This window comes from Lotus japonicus, chromosome 2 (assembly GCF_012489685.1).
Source record: "Lotus japonicus ecotype B-129 chromosome 2, LjGifu_v1.2".
NCBI classification, from domain to species: Eukaryota; Viridiplantae; Streptophyta; class Magnoliopsida; order Fabales; family Fabaceae; genus Lotus; species Lotus japonicus.
The window spans coordinates 67,890,314-67,910,858 of NC_080042.1; the positions used below are offsets into that span (position 1 = coordinate 67,890,314).

The window sequence follows — 20,545 nt, forward strand, 5'->3', positions numbered from 1 at the left end:
ACTCAAAAGGATTTTGTTACTTAGAGATAAAAGGCAAAAGACCCAATGCTACTAAAACAAAGATACAAGCTGGTGATTGCTCTATCCAAATAGTCTGCATGATTAACAATAAATTTGCCTTAATGATGAGCTACATAAGTAAATGTGGGAAAAATAATACTCGTAAACTTGTTTCCTATCTTTTGACAGTAGAAGTATAAATAGTTAAATACAGTTTAATTTGTTTATTTCTACATGCATCCATTGTATTTCATATGTTCGAAATTTTAATTTACCTATCACACAAACACAAATTTGTTTTCCTAGACTTCTGCATGACTCCCATTTGAATCATACTGTTAAACGTCCGTGTTTTCATCCAAACGTCTGTGTTTTCATCCATATTTAAAACAGAAAGGGGAATTAGATAATTGAAACATCCACAAACTATTCTCATACTCCCTCCTTTCCTTTTTAAGTGACGTTTTGGAACAATTTTTTTGTTCCTATTTAACTGTCGTTTTGATGTTTTAGGTTCTATTTTATCAATTATACCCTTACTTTTTCAATAACTCCACTTCATATTTTTCATAAAATTCTTCTTTCTTAATAACTATAAAGACCTTTATAACTTTATGATTGGGTGAGAGTGGTAGGTTGTTTAATGATACGAGAGTGGAAAAAAAACTAACAATCCACTATCTTGGTTGGAGAGATTTATGACTTTATGATTGAGATGTGAGAGGATAGAATGGGAAAAACAACTCTAATAATCAACTATCTTGGTTGGAGAGCTTTATGCTAAAACGACACTTAAAAAGAAACGTAGGGAGTATTTTGTATTTAACACTATAAAAACCCACCCAATAGAGAAATTAATAAAAATTATCTTTCACACTTCTTTAACTGAAATACATCAAACACTGACCAACTCACTGGCCCACTCAGGAGGTCATGACTCATTGAGAGAACATGTGTAGCATTGAGTCATTGACACACTTCAACTTTATAGTGAAAGCTCCTCAACTACTTCGTCTCGATATCTGATGTGGGACTTTAGCTTGGTGCTCAAAATCACACTTCAGTTTTATAACAGTCTAGTCAACTTTTTCAATGTGGGATCTGTCACTGCACTGCTATGTCTATTACACCTCATACATGAACGAGTTCTCTTCTCCCATCAACAATATGCCACATTATGTGTATGAACTCTCCCGTGTATCTTCTATAATCGATCAATTCAATCTCATGAATTCACAATTCTTCCTTCCCCTCAAGTTCCCAATACTTCCTTCATAGATTTTACAGTGTATCCAGTTCTATCTTTTCCTATCCTGGTGCTACATTAGTCTCTATTCCTCTTAATAATAATTATTACCATTCTTTCGATTATTGCGGATTTCACTCCTATGAACAGTCTGTTGTAGGAACTTCAAAATTTCATCATACATGTTCCTTTTTGTTCTTGTGAGGCACCTTAATTGGAATATGTATGATCTTGTTCACAACATTAAAATCATATAGCTAGGGATATTGAATATGTCATAAGGTTTATGAAAAGACTTAGATCACAAATCACTTATCAGAATTCCAAATTAGATTAACGGATGGTAATCAAATTAGCACAAGTATCTCAGATACAAAAGATTTCTTCACTTATCTCTCTATCTGAAAAAGGTCTTGTGTATCCTAAATTTCAGCTTCAATCTCATCTCAATATCCAAACTTCTTCATTATCACTACTAGGAAAAGTTGATTTAACAACGAAAATTAGAGACACAACTCAAGATAAATGATGTTACTTTAAAATGAAATGCAAATGTTGTTCACATTGTTGGTGATTTTAGTATCATCAATGGATTTTAGTAGTAATGTGATTTATTGAAAGCCGATGCGATTATGCGTTAAGTTCGGAAACGAGTTAGGGTAGTGCGGAGTGCACGCTTGTTGAACCAACGCATAATCGACCGCGATTAGATTGCGGGGTTCCAAGGGGCGGAGCCCCTGGCTACAGAAAACAAAACATATATTTCTCTCTACATTTTGATCTGTTCTTCATTTGCCTGAAGCAGATTGTTCTTCAAAATTATCCCAACAAGGATTTCGTGAATCCAGGCAAGAATAGGGTCGAAATACTTTGTTCGGAAAGTGTACGAACACGATTCTTCGAAGTTATCCAGGATTATCATACCCTAATTTTCTAACACACATTAGAGAGTCACAAATGTTTTTAATGTTTGATGAAATTTGTCTCTTACTCTGGCTTGATGAATTATAGAATCTAGTTCTATCTCTAGAGTTCAGTCCAATATTTATTGATGTTGAAACTTAGAAGTAATTAGGGATGAATTAGAGATAGGAACTTATCTCAAATATGTGTCGTCTCTAAATCCATCTCTACTTGGTTAAAATTTTATTTATGAAAGAGATGTCTAAATCATGGGGTTAGTTTAATTATTTGGTTAAAATACTAATTTGTAATTAAAATAATAAAACTATTATTTTTTCTACCAAAAAATTAAGTTTTAATTCATGAAACAATGTTATATTTTTTATTTATAAAAAAAATCAATTTATTTTTAAGGATAAAAAGAATTTTAAAATATTACACTAAAAAATCATGTTACTTACAATTTTTCTTCTTTCACATTTGTTGCTACCTATTCAGGAAACAATTGCATGTCCCCTCTTGAGAAATGCATTTTTAAGAATACAAGAAAGGCTAACTGTTGTGTTAAAGCCCCTTGTTAAGAATGTAAAAATAACAAATAATTCCAAACTTAATGAGTTCAATTTTGATGCATTGTCAATATTTTTTTTTGCTTTTTCAACCAATCAAATTACATAAAAAATTGCATTTTAAAAAAATATGATTGGTTAACCTAGCATGCACTTTTTCCTATTTTTAAATGTACAATCATTCTTAAAATTCTTGGTTTACTAAGTGTTTATAAAACATTTCGAGTGATTTAAGAATATCTCAAAGTCGGCAACATAAGACAACTCCCTCAAAACTCAGAGATCATGTTAACAAGTGGCCTAGGAATCGAACGTTAAATTAGATGTTTAAAAGAACTCAACAATCTTCTGGTTGTACATATTTTTGGTATTCCAAGTAAAAATTTAAACCTAACTAGTTCTTATATTTATTTTGGGTCCAAACATGAGTGAGAGTTGAATATTGAATATATATCAAAAAATTCCTAAGCCTTACCCGACCCGCGCACCCTGTTGGATTCTTAATTTCCCAAACTATCCCCAAATTCCCAAACCCTCGCGACGCTCAGTGTCCGTCACCGTTCTCTCTCTGCGACCACTCTCGCTGTGGAAAAATCTCAAGCTCAGGTTGATGGCAATCACACCCATTTGAGTGCATTTCTTCTTTTTCATGGTCCACGAACGCCGCAAGAATTCATTTCTACTCTCAATTTCAGACTTCGCCAAAGGTAAACTACCTTCCAACTTAGCCCTAATTTTTCAACTCATTTTTTTCATGCTCAAAAATTACCACTGCAAATGTACAGTTTATGTAAATCTATGGTAGAGAGAGTACTGTTGTTGTTGTTGTTGTATACTTGTTCTGGATTTGTTCTTGCTTGCTTTGTTTGAAGTTGATATACTTGATAATGATATGTCAATTCACCTGTGTGGTGTGTTTATTTGAAACAAAATGGAAGTTCCTGAGCATAGTAAGTGGATGGATAAAAGGGTGGGGTTCTTTTTTTTTATTTTTTTTATTTGGGTCTTTGACGAATGTTGTCACCTGTTCGGGAAACGGTTGGATGTCCCTCCTGACAATGATGATAAGAGAATAATTACTGAATTACAGATGAATTTATGGGAGGGTTTATCCATTTTTTGGACTTTGCTTCGCAATATAAAAGAAAAGGAAAGTTGTTATGCCCATATGAAAATTGCAAATGCTATAAGTACTGTTTAGTTTAGGATGCCAAGGTACATTTTTGCAAAAAGGGGTTTGTGTGCAAATACTACTATTAGACTAATCATGAACCAGGACGTTCCATTCCTGCAATGGTTAAAAACAACTCATACTTTGGAAAGAGTGGGGTTTGAAGAGAGACTTAATGAATATGAGTAGATGGTAATGGATGTTGTTAGGATGTATATATTGGTAATTGTCTTGAGCAACATAGGTTTGGTTATAGATATCAATTGATGGAAGATCCTAACGTAGAAGCCGGGAATTTGTTTTTGATATGTTAGCAGCTTTGCTTCATTGTGTAATCGTTATAAAAATTACTCTGTACTGTTAGCTGCAATAGAAGCTTTAAGGATCAAGTTTTTGACTTTAGTATCTCCGAGACATGTAAAACTCGTGTTTAGAAGCATTGATATATAATTAGATTTGCCATGGCTATGATTTTTTTAAACTTTGCCTAGTTTAATGTTACACTTTTGTGTAGTTACTATTACTTAAACTTACCATGATCAAATTGTTATCCCCTGTACAGATATGGCAGGTAAAGGTAGAGGTAGGGGTAGAGGAAGGGGAAGAGGAAAGGCTTCCTCCTCTCAACCATCTATACAGTCAAGCTTAGCTCCTTTATCTACTCCGTCTCTTCCTCCACAGTCTTCACATTCCCATATTGAGCCTAGACCTACACCATCCCATACTAAGCCTACACTTATCCACCTTCCCAATCCACAAACTGTCACTCCATCGGCCTTTTCTTCCCATTCCCAAACTGTGGCTACACATACTTTATCACCTCATTTAATTGGAACATCTACAAATATGTTAGGTGATCCTTCCCCTAATTCATCTGCAGAACCACAGGATGAGGTAGCATCCGTAGCACCAGAAGATATCACATGGGGGGAAAAGGATGTAGATGGACGAGTTTGGATCAAACCTGCACCTGGAAATAAGTAAATTTAATTATATATCTAATTCATATTATATAGATTTATATATTCTTTTATATAGTTAATTTTTTTTCTCACAGCTTTTATCCTGAGCATAAAACAAAGGGTAAGATCACGAAAATCTTCAAAAACAAGTTTGAAGGAGCTTGGTCAAGTTGGAGTAATGTAGATGATGATACAATCAACATGTGGTTTGAGGAATTTAAGGTAATATGTATTATTCCCCAATATATTTGTTTGTTTTAATAAATGTTTATAATGCGATTTTGAATTGCATAATTTACAAATACTCTTCATTGCAGTCAATGTTCAAGTGGTTGGAAAAGGATGAGGACCACATTAAAAAGTGCTTCCATAGTAGGGGATCAGAGGCCCTGAGCAAGGCAATGTATAAGGTGTGGAGTGGTGAAGATAAGGGTTACTGGATTAACCCAAACATGTTAGAACAACTGAAGCTTGAATGGAAAAATGAGGATGGGCTAGAAAAATCTAGCAAAAGCCAGGAAAATAGGCAATCCGTAGACGAACACAATGTGCCCAGTGAAAAAGACCATGCTACAGGAACGGTGAGTTAATTCTTTCAAAATCATGCCTATTTTATGAAGTTTATATTCATATAACATTTGCTTGTAAGATGGGGAAAAACAAAGAACCAAAATGCTTTTTACAATGTTGTTGAGTCTTGGGACGTATAAAATTCTTGTGTTTATATGTACTAATATAATTAGACTTCACATGGTTATGAATTTTTCTAACTTCACCTAACTTAATATTTGTACACTTTTGTTATGTTACTTACTTTTAGTTAAAGTTATCATGATTATATTTGTTATCTCTTGTATACAGATGGCAGGTAGAGGTAAAGGAAGAGAAAGGGGAAGGGGAAGGGGAAAGGTGGCCTCTCAACCATCTGTTCCTCCCCAATCTTCACATTCTCCTATTGAGCCTACACCTAGGTCACCTCCTCGTACCCGTACTAGTACTAGGCCTTCACCTATCAACCTTCCACATCCTATCAACCTTCCACATTCACAAACTGTCCCAACAACGTCCCTATCTTCCCATTCCCAAACTGAGCCTGCACATATTCCATCACCTCATTTGCAGATTGGAGCATCTTCAGAGTTAGCATCCTTTAGACTATTGGACATCCCATGGGGGGAAGAGGATGAAGATGGACGTGTTTGGATCAAACCTGCAGCTGGAAACAAGTAATTATAATTGTAAAGTTTAATTCATATTAATTACATATCTTATACATCCTTTTATGTAGTTTGTAACTTTTTTACTTACAGCTTTTATCCTGAGGATAAAACAAGGGGTAAAATCACAAAAATCTTCAAAAAAAAGTTTGAAGGGCCTTGGTTGTCTTGGGGGAATGTAGATGAGGAAACGATGAACATGTGGTTTGAGGATTTTAAGGTAATGTGTACTATTTCCTACAAAATTTGTCTGTATTTTAATGAATATCTATATTATGTAATGCGATTTTCAATTGCTTAATTCACAAATACTCTTAAATGCAGGCAATGTTCAAGTGGTTGGAAAGAGACGAGGACCGCATTAAAAAGTGCTTCCATAGTAGGGGAACTGAGGCACTGAGCAATGCTATGTATAGGGTGCGTAGTGGTCAAGATAAGGGTAACTGGATTAACCCGAATATATTGGAACAACTAAGGCTTGAATGGAACAATGAGGATTGGCTTGAAAAGTCTAGGAAAAACAAGCAAAATAGGCACTCCAAAGTGGAACTCAATGTGCATGGTGGAGGGTCTATATCTGCAAGGGAGCATGCTAAAAGAATGGTGAGTTAATCCTTTCAAAATCATGGCTATTTCATTTTAAGTTTATGTTTATTAAACATTTGCTTGTCAATCTTTCAGAGGATCGAAAATAACAAGGAACCAACATGTTTTGAGCTTTATGAGCGGCTTCACAGGCCCAAGGGAAAGCCAGATCAATGGTTTAATGAGACTCAAGGGAAGATTGCTGTAAGTAAAAGCTGTTCTTAAGTTACATCGCTTTGTAAACATAAACTTCGTCTGATTATTCTATATTTTCAGGAAACTTACCAAACACAAATAGCTGAAAAGCAATCTCAGGGCGGCGAGGGTACTAGTCAGCAAAATGATGATGATAACGTCTTCTTAAATGTTGTTGGAAGCATTAGTAAAAAAGGACGGATATATGGAATAGGTTCTCTGGGTGCGGATGTCAAAGCATCTTCTTCTTCACCAGGTGAAGTAACATCAGAAGAGGTGGTTGCAATGAAGGCTATGATTCATGCTCTAGCTGTTGAAGTTAAGCAAAAGAATCTTGAACAACAAATTATGATGTCAAAGATGGAAGAGTGGGAGAAGATGTTTAGGAGTCTTATGCCAAATAAAAAAGTGCGAACATCTCCGCAGACACTCACAGGACAGGATAAAAATTATGATGAGAATTTGGGTGAAGATGATATGGATGAAGATGATAATCAAGATGATTAGTTTTACTTGTATATTTTGTTGTCGTGACTAGATTGTTGTTTTTGTATTATGGTTGGATTACATTCAACTTGGTGTTAACTAACTGTTCCTTTCTTGCTTTCTAAAGTTTGCGACTGTATGAAATATGTATTTTGAAGTTAACAAGATTATTTATATTTCTTAGGGTAGATAAAAAGTGAAAAGTGCACAAAAAAATTCCTGAAAATTTAGAGAAGGAATAATTTGTTATTATTACATAAGGAAGTATGTCTCCGTCACTAATCTATGAAAAACATTCTTATCAAACTTAGAGATGAAATTATACATCTGCGTATCAAACTCAGATGGAACCATAAATTTGTCTCCGCTTAGGTTATCTTTGGGATTGGTGACAAATGAATTTTTTTTTTTGAAAGATTGGTGACAAATGATGAAATGAAGGAAATAGAGCAAATTGCATTAGGTTCAATTATTTGGATTATCAAAATGAGTAGGGTTGTTCATGGGTTGGTTTGGGTTGAGCTTAGGGTGTTTCTGGGTCCGAACCTATCAATCAAGGTTATTTTTAGGTTTAAATATTCTGGAGGTCCCTGAAATTGTATGGCGTACGAAAATAAGTCCCTGAATTTTTTTTTTTTTCCGATTCCGGATCCCTGGAATATTTTTTTTAATCTAAATAAGTCCTTGCCCGTGTTATGTGCTTATGTGGCTCTATTTTTGCACAGTCATCAGTTCCACATGGCTTTATTATTTTTCTTTTATTACACATGTATTAATAAACAATAATTAACCCAAATCAAAATCAAACCTCAAGCATCAGAACCCAAATTCCCCCAAATTAGAAACTGAAAGGAACTGAAATAGAGAGCCATAAAATCCTTCTAGAATGTGAACGAACCCAGTATCATCATTCAGTTTCAAGGATCCATCTTCACCATTGGGTCGCAGGTGGTGAAAGGCTTGATTTGGGTGTTCGTTCTTCATGTTCATTCTTGTTGACACTGGGCATAGAGGGCGAAGAACAAGTTTTGGTTGAGGGGTTCCAACTAGATCTTGGCATGGAGGTTGGGGAAGATGATGATGATGGTGGGTCAGGGGTTCTGAATCAGATTTTAGGGTTGGGAGGTTGGAGTTTTTAATTAGGGATTAGGGATTAATTTTAAACTTAGAATGTTTAATTTTCTTTTATTAATCCATGTGTAATAAAAGAAAATTATAAAAGCCACGTGGAATTAATGACTGTGCAAAAATAGAGCCACATAAGCTGATAACACGGGTAGGGACCTATTTTGATTTAAAAAAAATTCCAGGATCCGGAATCGGGAAAAAAATTTCAGGGACTTATTTTCGTACGCCATACAATTCCAGAGACCTCCAGAGTATTTAAGCCTTATTTTTATAATTGTCTTACCCATGCTTATTTTAAAAGGAAAATGATTTTTAAACCTCACACATTGTTGACATTCAATTAAGATATGTGAATTCTAGCAGTACAAAACCACTAATAATGGGTTAAGTTGAATAAAAAAAACACTATTGAAACTAATTTCCAGAATGTATTTAAACCCTAGATAGCACGACATAAGTATTGGCTCGGTATGTAATGTTGATTTACAATTTTTTTATTTTCTATTAAAAAAAAGAGTTTTGTCAAAGAAACAATATCTCATGCTGTTGTGTCTTCTATTGCATTCTGAATTTTAGTTCCCGAAATGTAATTTTAAGAAATACATTTATTATTTTAGTTCTCAATAATTCTATTTATGACAATACACATTACTGATGGTCAAAAACCATATGTCGACAGGGTGACTAATTGGACGGTTTCTTAAATACAAATGCATCTATGTGTGTTTAATCCTCCACTACACACTTTAATATGAGAAGTTGGAAGATTTGTATATACATGTTTTTTTTTGTTAATTAATGTATCTCCATATTTAAAAGCCGCGAAACTAATTTTTCATCTTAGCTCACTAAGTATTAGAAGGCATCACTGACCCTAGGGGAATTCGAACCCCCAACCTTTAGAGGTAAGAGTTAAATCCAGAATCTAAAGTCAGTTGTGTCAATTATGTTGGCGCGAGTGGTTATATTATTCCAATCCAACGTTATAATTTGGTTTCTTAATAGCTGCTAATAATCTTGGACCCCTTTATATACCCCCAACCTCCACTCTCCCAAAGCAGAACAAAACATATCTCATTTCAATCTCTCTCTCTCTCTCTCTCTCCATCTCATTGAAGACACAAAACAAAAAAACTCATCTTCTTGAATTCATCAAACAATGGAACCTCAGACAAGCCAACCTGTGGTTGCAAAGAAGGCACAAAACATAATCCGCATAATTCTGTTCATGTTGAAAGAAGGCATAGCCAAGAGCAAACTCATGCTAGACTTGCACTTACTCCTCAAACGTGGCAAGCTCGCTGCTGCCAAGGCCATAGCCAACACCCTCACCCTCCACCACCACCGCCGCCACCAGCACTCCTCTGTCTCTCCCCAAGACTATGAATTCAGCTGCAGCAACAGCCCTGCCATAATGTTCCCCATCATCAAACGCCATAACAAAAAATACCACCACAGCCGCCGCCACAACCACCACTATGAGGACATTTCCACCGTCCATGCGGTTCAAAAGATGCTTGAGATGCTCAACAATAGTGACAAGGTTGAGGCTTCTCCACTTGTAGCATTACCCGGGTTTGGAAAAAGTCCCATTGGAATTAAGCAACTCAGAATCACTGACTCACCATTTCCACTTAAAGATGAAGAAGGTGATCATAACAACCAAGTGGATTTGGCAGCTGAGGAATTTATCAAGAGGTTCTATAAGGATCTCAACTTGCAACAGAAAATGGCTGCTATTGAATCACCTTACCATAGAAAATTCTGGGACAGATGATAAATGTTTGGGGAATTGGGGTCCTTTTTTTTAACTAGCACCTTGTATATGTTCTGTTTCCCCTGCTTGATCAATTGAAAAAGTCACATGATTGATCTGATTTAGTTGCAAAGGACATTAATTTTGTGACTTTGTTGCTTTGATGTAGCAGGGTTTTTTTCTTGTATCACACAGTTCAAGGATGGAAAGGTGCTGTTGCTTATAATTATTGCCACTTCCTCATAGTGTTTTCCAGTTATGACTGTAATTTTGGAGTTTCTTACAACTCTGTTTTCTGTATATATATTGCATTCCCATTTTCTTATGTTATGTAAATCTCATCCATTACTGTTATGTAAATGTAAAATTGTGTTTAACTAGCAGTAGACTGGTATTAAAGAACCAAGTGGGTTTGGTTCGGTGTGTGAATTCGCGTAGTGGTTTAGCACTTCATTCATTAGACAAATGATTTGATTTTCAACTCAATCTTATGAATGAAAAAACTCATTGGACAACCCTTAGTGTCCTGATTGTGAGATGAAAGATTAATCGTCTCACAATAATCTACCGTGCCATACTTTAGTACTACTGTTGAAGGAGTGGGAAATGTTGTTGGTATTTGCGCTTGTCCTTCTCTTGTGGTTAGCAATTTCTTGGCTCCCGATAAAGGATATTGCACCTACTTCAACTTTACATGATAAAGTGGAGATTAAAGCAAGGATACACTGTTTGTTTTTGTTCAAGTATGGAAATTGAAGTTACAGCTTTCCAATGCTGGTGGGTTGGACCTTGGCTTTATTCACCCTCTCAACTCTTTCATGTCTCTGAATTGGTCTTTCACCTCTGCTCCATTTACACACAGTATAACTTGTAAATTCATCACCAGTCATTTGCATTTCGGTTACATTCATCTAAAATATCTAAAAACACTTCCATTTTAATAGTTTTGAACATGAATTTAAATGTAAAATTCACTCTATTTATGGTCATAACGTAACATGTAGGCTGTAGCTGTTATTTTTTGTAAACAATAGTTTCCTACTTCTCTTGCTTCTTTTTCTAACCAAGAGTCAGTAACTGTCTGAACACTAAATTTACACAAGTCAGTTATGTTAATTAATTGTATTTAATTTCAGATGAATTAAAAAAAACTAAACCTAAAATAAGATTTCACAAGAATTAAGAAGAATTCATTAAACACTTTCAAAAAAAAAAGAATTCATTAATGGGTAACCCTAAATCTTTCAGATTCATCCTCTTGCTCTCTTCAGCAACAGGTGGTGGCTCCACCGCTGCGATTCCTTCCTTTGCTTTAGAGGTTGGCAGTTCAAGGTGCTCAGATTGAGGTCAGAGATGTGATCGTTAATTGGTGCCACGCTTAGAGAGATTTCAGAGGAAGAGTAGTCAGTGATTGATCTGAAGGATGTCAAGGGATTGATGATGAACCTAAGGAATTTGAATTGTAAGAGCAATTCAAATCAGGGCTCGGGTTTGAAGCAGATTAAAGGAGCAGCCTCAGTTTTTGGCTTCATTCCACCTCACAAACCTGGAGAAAGCGGGGTGGAAAAGAGTGTTTTTGACTCACCTTCTTTGCAATTGGGGCAATCCAATGAAAACCCTTTTTTATTGCATTCTATATATAAGTGATTTACATGGGTACCAATAGAACACACAAACCAGCTAATTCCATGTTGTATCAAACATGTGAAGAACTTGAATGACTCGTAGAAGTAAGAAAACTCGTTCTTTTTTCAACCACGCCATTGCAACTCAAAAGCCCCACAATGATCATTTTAAACTACAACCAGAGATAAACAATTCAAATACACATTAAAATTCCATTGTAAATGCATAAATTCATAATTGCCAAATCCGTGAACAGTTTTACAAGACATCTCAGAAAGATTTTTGAAAGAAAGAACGTTGGAACATTGGAAGGGAGTTGCGAGATTACAACGACAACAGTCCAGAAGAAGAAGATGAAGAACCCGATTGAGAAGATGAACGGCAAAATAAAGAAGAGGATAAAGAACAAGGCTCACTAGATTGGGGATATGAAATTAGGTCAAGATTTTTTACCCCAAATTAGAGTTTACCCCAAAATAAGATTAAAATTAAAAACATAAAACATTTTATGATAAATTTAATTGAATTAATATAATATGGTTCATTTCTTAATACTAAAAGCTTAGGGACCATATTTAGGATTTTAAAAGTTACAATGACATGGCACTCATTTATAACATGACATTCATTCATTGGGTAAAACAGAAACAGCATTATAACCCCCTCTCACAAACCATCATGTAAAAGTTTGCCTTAAAATTAATTGCATTTAATTAAATTTATCATAAAATGTTTACATCCTCCATGAGTTAAAATGCAATTAATTTTAAGGCAAACTTTTACATGATGGTTTGTGAGAGGGGGTTATAATGCTGTTTCTGTTTTACCCAATGAATGAATACCATGTTATAAATGAGTGTCATGTCATTGTAACTTTTAAAATCCTAAATATGGTCCCTAAGCTTTTAGTATTAAGAAATGAACCATATTATATTAATTCAATTAAATTTATCATAAAATGTTTTATGTTTTTAACTTTAAGGCAAACTTTTACATGATGGTTTGTGAGAGGGGGTTATAATGTTGTTTCTGTTTTACCCAATGAATGAATGCCATGTTATAAATGAGTGCCATGTCATTGTAACTTTTAAAATCCTAAATATGGTCCCTAAGCTTTTAGTATTAAGAAATGAACCATATTATATTAATTCAATTAAATTTATCATAAAATGTTTTATGTTTTTAATTTTAATCTTATTTTGGGGTAAACTCTAATTTGGGGTAAAAAATCTTGACCTAATTTCATATCCCCAATCTAGTGAGCCTTGTTCTTTATCCTCTTCTTTATTTTGCCGTTCATCTTCTCAATCGGGTTCTTCATCTTCTTCTTCTGGACTGTTGTCGTTGTAATCTCGCAACTCCCTTCCAATGTTCCAACGTTCTTTCTTTCAAAAATCTTTCTGAGATGTCTTGTAAAACTGTTCACGGATTTGGCAATTATGAATTTATGCATTTACAATGGAATTTTAATGTGTATTTGAATTGTTTATCTCTGGTTGTAGTTTAAAATGATCATTGTGGGGCTTTTGAGTTGCAATGGCGTGGTTGAAAAAAGAACGAGTTTTCTTACTTCTACGAGTCATTCAAGTTCTTCACATGTTTGATACAACATGGAATTAGCTGGTTTGTGTGTTCTATTGGTACCCATGTAAATCACTTATATATAGAATGCAATAAAAAAGGGTTTTCATTGGATTGCCCCAATTGCAAAGAAGGTGAGTCAAAAACACTCTTTTCCACCCCGCTTTCTCCAGGTTTGTGAGGTGGAACGAAGCCAAAAACTGAGGCTGCTCCTTTAATCTGCTTCAAACCCGAGCCCTGATTTGAATTGCTCTTACAATTCAAATTCCTTAGGTTCATCATCAATCCCTTGACATCCTTCAGATCAATCACTGACTACTCTTCCTCTGAAATCTCTCTAAGCGTGGCACCAATTAACGATCACATCTCTGACCTCAATCTGAGCACCTTGAACTGCCAACCTCTAAAGCAAAGGAAGGAATCACAGCGGTGGAGCCACCACCTGTTGCTGAAGAGAGCAAGAGGATGAATCTGAAAGATTTAGGGTTACCCATTAATGAATTCTTTTTTTTTTGAAAGTGTTTAATGAATTCTTCTTAATTCTTGTGAAATCTTATTTTAGGTTTAGTTTTTTTTTTAAGTTCAAAAATAATATAAATACATAAATGGTTTGGGCTAAACTGCAATATTTTAAATGTTTAAGGACTCAAATTTAGAATATAAAATTTACTAGTCAAAGAGATGACATGGCATCCTAGCATCTTACTATTGGTCATTATAGGGGAGGCATGGCTGCGGTTTAAAATACAAACAACATTTTTAAGTTTGCCATCTTTTTGCTACTGATCAGTGAAGGTGTTAATTAGCACTTGATCTAGAATTGGAATGATAGCTGGTGAGAAAATTGGATAATTTATATGAGTTCATAGATTAATATCTGATTAGTTACTAGCTATTAAGAAAATGAGTGAAGTAGTTTGTAATTTAAATTAAATTTATTTGGTGAATTTTATTTGGTTATTTTACTATCATCATTAATACGGTGGATGATATCTCACCCATTGGCCTCATAATCTACTTTAACTAGTTTGGTTATATGTTCCAATCGCAATTTGTGGAGGTCCAACTCCTAAAACAAGAACTATAGCGAGATGAACATGTGAACCTCTCTTTATCGAACAATTATAGATTGATAGCCATATAGAGAGATGAATATAGATGTGAACCTCTCTTTATCGAACAATGATAGATTGATAGCCACATAGGATATCGTTACAATATATGGCTATAGTCTATAGATATAGAATGACTGTCCCATTACAGTCGAAAACAAGTACAATAATTTAAGAGAAATGTTAGCAAGACAATTTTTTAAACACACTCTTAACACTTCAACATATTATAATTAGGTTAATTTTTAAAAAATCAACAATTTTAAGTGAGAGAATAGGTGTAGACTGGACCGGCGAGATGGTGTCGTAGTGAGTGCTTAATAAAAACACACTTTACCTTAATGCTTTGAGAAGGTGCATTTTGGACTGAAATACGACAATTCAGTTTAATGGTCGCCCCATTTGGGCTTCAATGATGGATGACGCATTGGAGGAATTGAGCCAAGATTTACTCAAGGCAATCAGTGGCAAGGCCTACGGGTGAGCTGGCGGCGAAGACAGTAGGGAGGACAGACTTAGTGACCTCACCCCTTTTTGACGATTTATGTATGTATGGGTCCGTTTTAATTTGGACCCATATCTTAGATATTTAGGTTTAAGATTAAAAGGCGGTCATTGTTTCACTACGTGATCAATATTGACTATTGATAAAGGTCTTTTTTCCTAGTTGCACTGCCTTTAATCAGCTTAAGCCCTTAAGATTTAGGCTTAATACATCAGAAGACCCCAGTAATTGTAAAGGGAATCAAATCCAGGGCCTGGAAAAATTTTGCATCAAATTAGGTCCCTAGAAATTTTTTTTTAATTCAATTAAGGCCAAAGTGTGTCAGCCTTCAATTTTATCCCAGTCATCAATTCCACGTGACTTTTGTAATTTTTTTTAATTAAAAAAATTTTATTTTTAATTCCAACTCAATAATTTAATCAGAAAAAAATTAAAAACTTAATAAAAAAATAACTCATAATAGCACAACAAATACGAGTTTATGATTCTCAAGAAGATATGATACTAATTAATGTCGTTCAACAGTTTAAGACTCAAGTGATGGATTTCACAATATTTTTATTTGATATGTAACAAAAATAAAAACAAATAAAAAAATAAATAAAATGGTAGAGATGCAACAATGATGATAAGCTTGTCAGGATTAGACTTCATTTATTGACATTTTTGCATTCTAGTGATTTAGATACAAAACCATGTCTAAGCATATATTCATCAACACCAGTTCAACCCTACGTACTTAATTAATCTCTCATATGAGTGGATATATATATAACTCACTTGCCTAAACATAAATATCTCAAATGAATAGTAAAATTAAATTATCTCGAAGCTTAGGTGTTTAAGTTACTAGCAAGCATAATTCTATCTCTAGACATTGAGTTTGTTAGATGGTTAACCCTAGGTCGAATTCAAAACGGTGTAGCTCTCGCTCTTACGTCCTGAAATCTCAACCACGCATCAGGGGAGAATATGGGGCAAACAGTCTAGCTTCAAGAAAAGAAGGGTTCTTTTGAGTCGTATGTGAACGAACTACTGCTAGACCTCTCAGGATAGCAGCCTTAGATCTCGATCATGGAAAGTATGTTGGATAAATAGTTCGGGCCAAATCCTGAAGAAAGCGAAAAAGTGTTGTTTGGTGGCAGTTAGTCAGGTAAAGGCTGACCAAGTCAATGATGTTCAACTAGTCATTCTATCGAACATAGGTTGGCTACTCGGCTTCCCGGCCCTTTACAACCCTCCTTCAACTAGCTGGGGGAGAGAGGGTAAACGCCTTATCAAAGAGATCGATCTGCAAAGTGATTAGACTCTCACAACAATTTTTTTTCATAACACGATTAATATTCAAAATTTTATACACATGCTTAAGAAATCTAGTTATCTATTTACTGTGTTAAGCTTTGTTGGATAGTAATATATCAGTTGGCAAAGTAATGTGATCATTTTCATATAGTTATACACAAAAAAAGAAAATGCACCCGTGTCTATATATAAATTCTTTTGGGTACGGTACCCCGACTATATGAAATTGTGAAATTGAAGGGTAGAGAAAGAGAGACAATTAGACATTTTAACTTTTGTTGGAATCTTAGACATCATGCTGGTTGTTGCAGCTCTTTTTAAGTCAAAATTTAGTGGTGGAAGTGAAAATGTATGCGATTTAACAACAAGATAGTTATCGACCACAATAAGGGTGAGATATGGAAATTGGTGTCTGGCGAACAACAAGATAATGAGATAATCTACTAAAATGCTCATGAATGATGGTGCTAGAAGCTTTTAGAAGTTAAATTTTTTAGAGATAAATAAATTTTACATCATTTAAGGTACCGTACCCTCATTTAAATTAAGGTACCACGTAAGCACCTAAATTATGGTTCCCTGTGCGCAGACACATTATTGAAATGCGAACAAAAGCTCGTTACATATTGTTAGCAGTTTTAATGGAAAGAAAAGCAAAGCACTAGCTAGTAGTAGTAGTAGAAAATAATTATACTAATCAAAAGTTGGTGAGGTCCATATTATAATAGTGGTATATAATTGAAGCTGGGTCCCTCTCAATCAAGCACTAAAGAATGCTCTTTTCTTCCTCCCAATAACTTGTTGATATTGCACGGAACCAATAATGTGCATATTACAATCTAACAACCCCTCTTTGAACCAGAAGTTTTGCTTTTAGCCTTTGCTGAATATGATGCTTTTTAACCTTTTCATGCAGTTAATTTTAATATATATCTTCTTCTGATTTATCTATCTTGGACTTCAAATTGAGTAAGGTAAACTTTACAAGAGTCAGTGATAAGGAAACGTTAATTATTTAGTGTGGCAAATCAAAAGGACTGGATTGATTTTTTAATTCATATCATGATCTTAAAAGAAGTGGCATTGGCAAATGGCAATGGTGGAGCCATTTTAAAAGACACAAAAGCCATGTTGCTTTTGGTTCATCGAATTGGCAAAGACGTGGAATTGTTGCCTCAATTAATAAAGTAAGAATGGGATAAAACTTAAAAGGGGCTTTAATTGAAGTTTAAAGTTCTGGTTCATATATATTGTATACAATATATATCTGAATTTGTGCACGATTGGCTACTATATAGTTATCTACGTATCCGTGGACTATGGGTACACTTGGAAAGCTAGCTACATGCTTTATCCAAAAGAGATAAAGGTATCTTAATGGATTCAATTTAAGAGGTAGATTCATTTTATCAACAAATAATTTCTTTGTATTGATAATATGTTATCTATGTAGCCTATTCCAACATCATTTTTAGTCCTCTTTAGGGAAAAAAGAATGTAATTTCTTTCTATGAGAAACTAAAATAACCGACCCAATATCTTTAACTTATAAAAATGATATTCGTTAAAGAAAATTTCAACATTTCATTCTGCTCCTCTAAAGAAAAATCTTTTGGTAAAATTTTAATGTTCATTCTCATACATGCTTAATATTTATATGTATATATGCTTGTATATATTGTATCTATTACTCACAATCTAGTTAATCAAATATCATTCTCATTATTTTTTTCCAACAAATAAATAAAACACGACTAGTATTTTAAAAACAAAATTTATTCATGAAACACATCAACCTTAAAGTTGCAATCTTGCTCTTCTTTGGGTTTGTGTCCAATACTAAATTCTGTGATGCTAACACGTGTATAGTCTATTGATTAAATCATTGAAGTCATATTCAGTGGTTATCAACAAGTACTGCTTTTCCATTAAAGGTTTTATAGAAAAGACAAAGGAAGTTGCAAAACATTGTCTAGATATGTGTGTGGGTGCTGCTCATCTTTTTAATTTCCGTTGACAGTTGCTCATAACTTTTTGTAACTGCTAGTAGTAGTATTATTAAGGTACTTCTATGTTCCTTAATATAAGAATTAAATGAAGTAGTTTAATGATTCACATTTTAGGGAACGAATGGAAAATATATGTGATATATGATGGAGTAAGTTCTAATCTACCTAAAGCTGATGTTAAGAGTTAACATTCAAATTTGTGTCTCTTACAGTAGCGTCGGATAGGTCAACATTAAGTATTCGCTCACTAGCCATAAGTTTCAGTTATCGACCAACGTAGCGTCGAATTGGCCGACATTAGTTTGGAACATATTTGGTCCATGTTTTAGTGTTGACTTAACCAATGCTAACATTCGATTAATACCATGCTTGTCCTTTATCGTCAGTAAGGCCGACGCTACATTCAATGAATACTAGGTCGTTTTCATCTTTAAATAACCTCTCAGTTTTTCACTCCCAACTCACTCTTTCACTCTCTCTAACAGTCCCTACTCGATTGTGGCCTCCGCCAATCCTTGCCCTGTCGTGTCGTCGCCTCCTATGTCGTGTCGCTGCCGACATGACCTGGGTGAGCCACCGACCTTTTCTTGTCCATCTTGTTATGTCGTTACTGCCTCCACCGAGTACCATCAATTGTGTCGTTGTGGTTGCTACTGCTGCTACCCTTACACTCGTCATTCTGACCTCTTTATCTTTCGTTTTGATTTCGAAATCGTCGCCTAAACTATCCTAATATCCCTAAACCATTGTTGCTTCATCATCTTGTTTTCCTCTCTCCATCAACATCCCTCTATTCGGTGATTGAAGCTTCTAATCAGCTCTGCATTGAAGGTAAGAGTTTATATTTCTATTCATTCAAATACTTATATAACCTGATTTTTCCCGTGGTGTGAATCTTTAATAGTTAACTTGACTTCATTCTTAAATTTATCACTCCAAATTTATATAACAAATAAACAATAGGTATCATGAAAGACTCTTTGATTTTTGGACTTGCTAGTGAATGTTGTGCTTGTTAATCTTGTATGTACCTATTGTGTGTGTATTGTTCCGGGACGAGATTTTTGGTTGTCCTCCAACAATTAAATCTCATACTTTTACCTCCTGTCCCACAAATCCTTGTGGACTAGAGCTAGGGGACTACTGTGTTCGAGAGATGATTTATGAACGCCTTCGACCATTTCTCATACTTTTACCTATTGCCTCACAAGTCCTTGTGGACAGAGTTAGGGGACTATTGTTCTGGGAGAGACACTCGTCGAGCACGGTTGGACGGGCATGGACAACACTTGGGCCGATCAAGCGATGTCCTCGACGCTCTATTGGCCCATATCCTTAATGGCTACGATCGTCATCACCTCACTTCATCCCATCACGGACTCTACATGCAAGCAACAAGCATAGGCGTGAAGCTCGAAGCCTAGGCCTTGTTAACAAGGAACCCCCAGCCCTTGGATCTTTGTAGACATCAAATGATCCAACATCCGTGGACTAAGCACTCATAACAAGGTGTTGGTCTAATTGTAAGCAAAATAGATCTTGTAAGGATGAGAGAATAAATTTGAATTCCAAAAAATACATTTGGTAAGAGAGACATAGAACTGCTTTCCAAACGAGTGATAACATTCATTAGTCACAAAAAAAAAAAAAGGAAACAAACATAGTGCATGATGGCCCTTTAGTTTTTTTTTTTGGTCAATTGGCCCTTTAGTTTGACTATGTGGTTTTTGGAAAGTTTTGAGTCAATCCAAGCCCTGACTGTACCAAAGCTATGGTCTAGGTTTGGCCCATTCTAGTTAAACTTGTTTGCTTTTTTGTCAAAGGCCCATTCAATAGTTAAACATTATGACACCTTTCAACTGATACAGAGATTCGGCCCAAATAGCATGATCCAATAACTATTTTGCTTGTTTGAAAACATTTAGGAAAAAAATATAGACTGAAAACCTTTTTTGACAAAAAAAAAATTATGATTCATTTAAACCACTTTATTTTCACTCCACTTTCTATTTATTTCTCATATTTTTGAATCATATCATTAATTACATTTTTACATTCTCTCATTTTTTTTCTTATCTTTCACTTTTATCCACTCCATTTTCACTTTTTTATTGGTGTTTTTTTAGAAGAATGTTAAGATAAAAAAGAACTGCGTTTGCGTAATAAGCATGCATTTTTGGTTAGGAGGGGTA

General features: G+C 34.7%; 2 protein-coding genes across 2 annotated transcripts; both read left to right on the top strand.

The window, feature by feature from the left end:
* Nucleotides 1–3,194: 3,194 nt before the first annotated feature.
* On the top strand, nt 3,195–7,499 carry LOC130739012 (uncharacterized). The gene is made up of 9 exons (XM_057591224.1): nt 3,195–3,425; nt 4,452–4,869; nt 4,947–5,073; nt 5,169–5,432; nt 5,713–6,077; nt 6,162–6,288; nt 6,393–6,671; nt 6,750–6,857; nt 6,930–7,499. Exons 1-9 carry the CDS (start codon nt 3,368–3,370, stop codon nt 7,353–7,355), a joined length of 2,172 nt encoding a protein of 723 aa, XP_057447207.1. The 5' UTR covers nt 3,195–3,367; the 3' UTR covers nt 7,356–7,499.
* Nucleotides 7,500–9,513: 2,014 nt separating this feature from the next.
* On the top strand, nt 9,514–10,543 carry LOC130739013 (uncharacterized). The gene has a single exon (XM_057591225.1). The coding sequence runs from the start codon at nt 9,622–9,624 to the stop codon at nt 10,237–10,239; it is 618 nt and encodes a 205-aa protein (XP_057447208.1). The 5' UTR covers nt 9,514–9,621; the 3' UTR covers nt 10,240–10,543.
* Nucleotides 10,544–20,545: the final 10,002 nt, after the last annotated feature.

Bases quoted from the DNA above. Each gene is read 5' to 3' on its own strand.
- LOC130739012 (XM_057591224.1), top strand. From the start codon at position 3,368: ATGGTCCACGAACGCCGCAAGAATTCATTTCTACTCTCAATTTCAGAC. The intron at 6,289-6,392 runs GTAATGTGTACT...TCTTAAATGCAG, and splicing joins TGTGGTTTGAGGATTTTAAG to GCAATGTTCAAGTGGTTGGA. The intron at 6,858-6,929 runs GTAAGTAAAAGC...CTATATTTTCAG, and splicing joins AGACTCAAGGGAAGATTGCT to GAAACTTACCAAACACAAAT.
- LOC130739013 (XM_057591225.1), top strand. From the start codon at position 9,622: ATGGAACCTCAGACAAGCCAACCTGTGGTTGCAAAGAAGGCACAAAAC.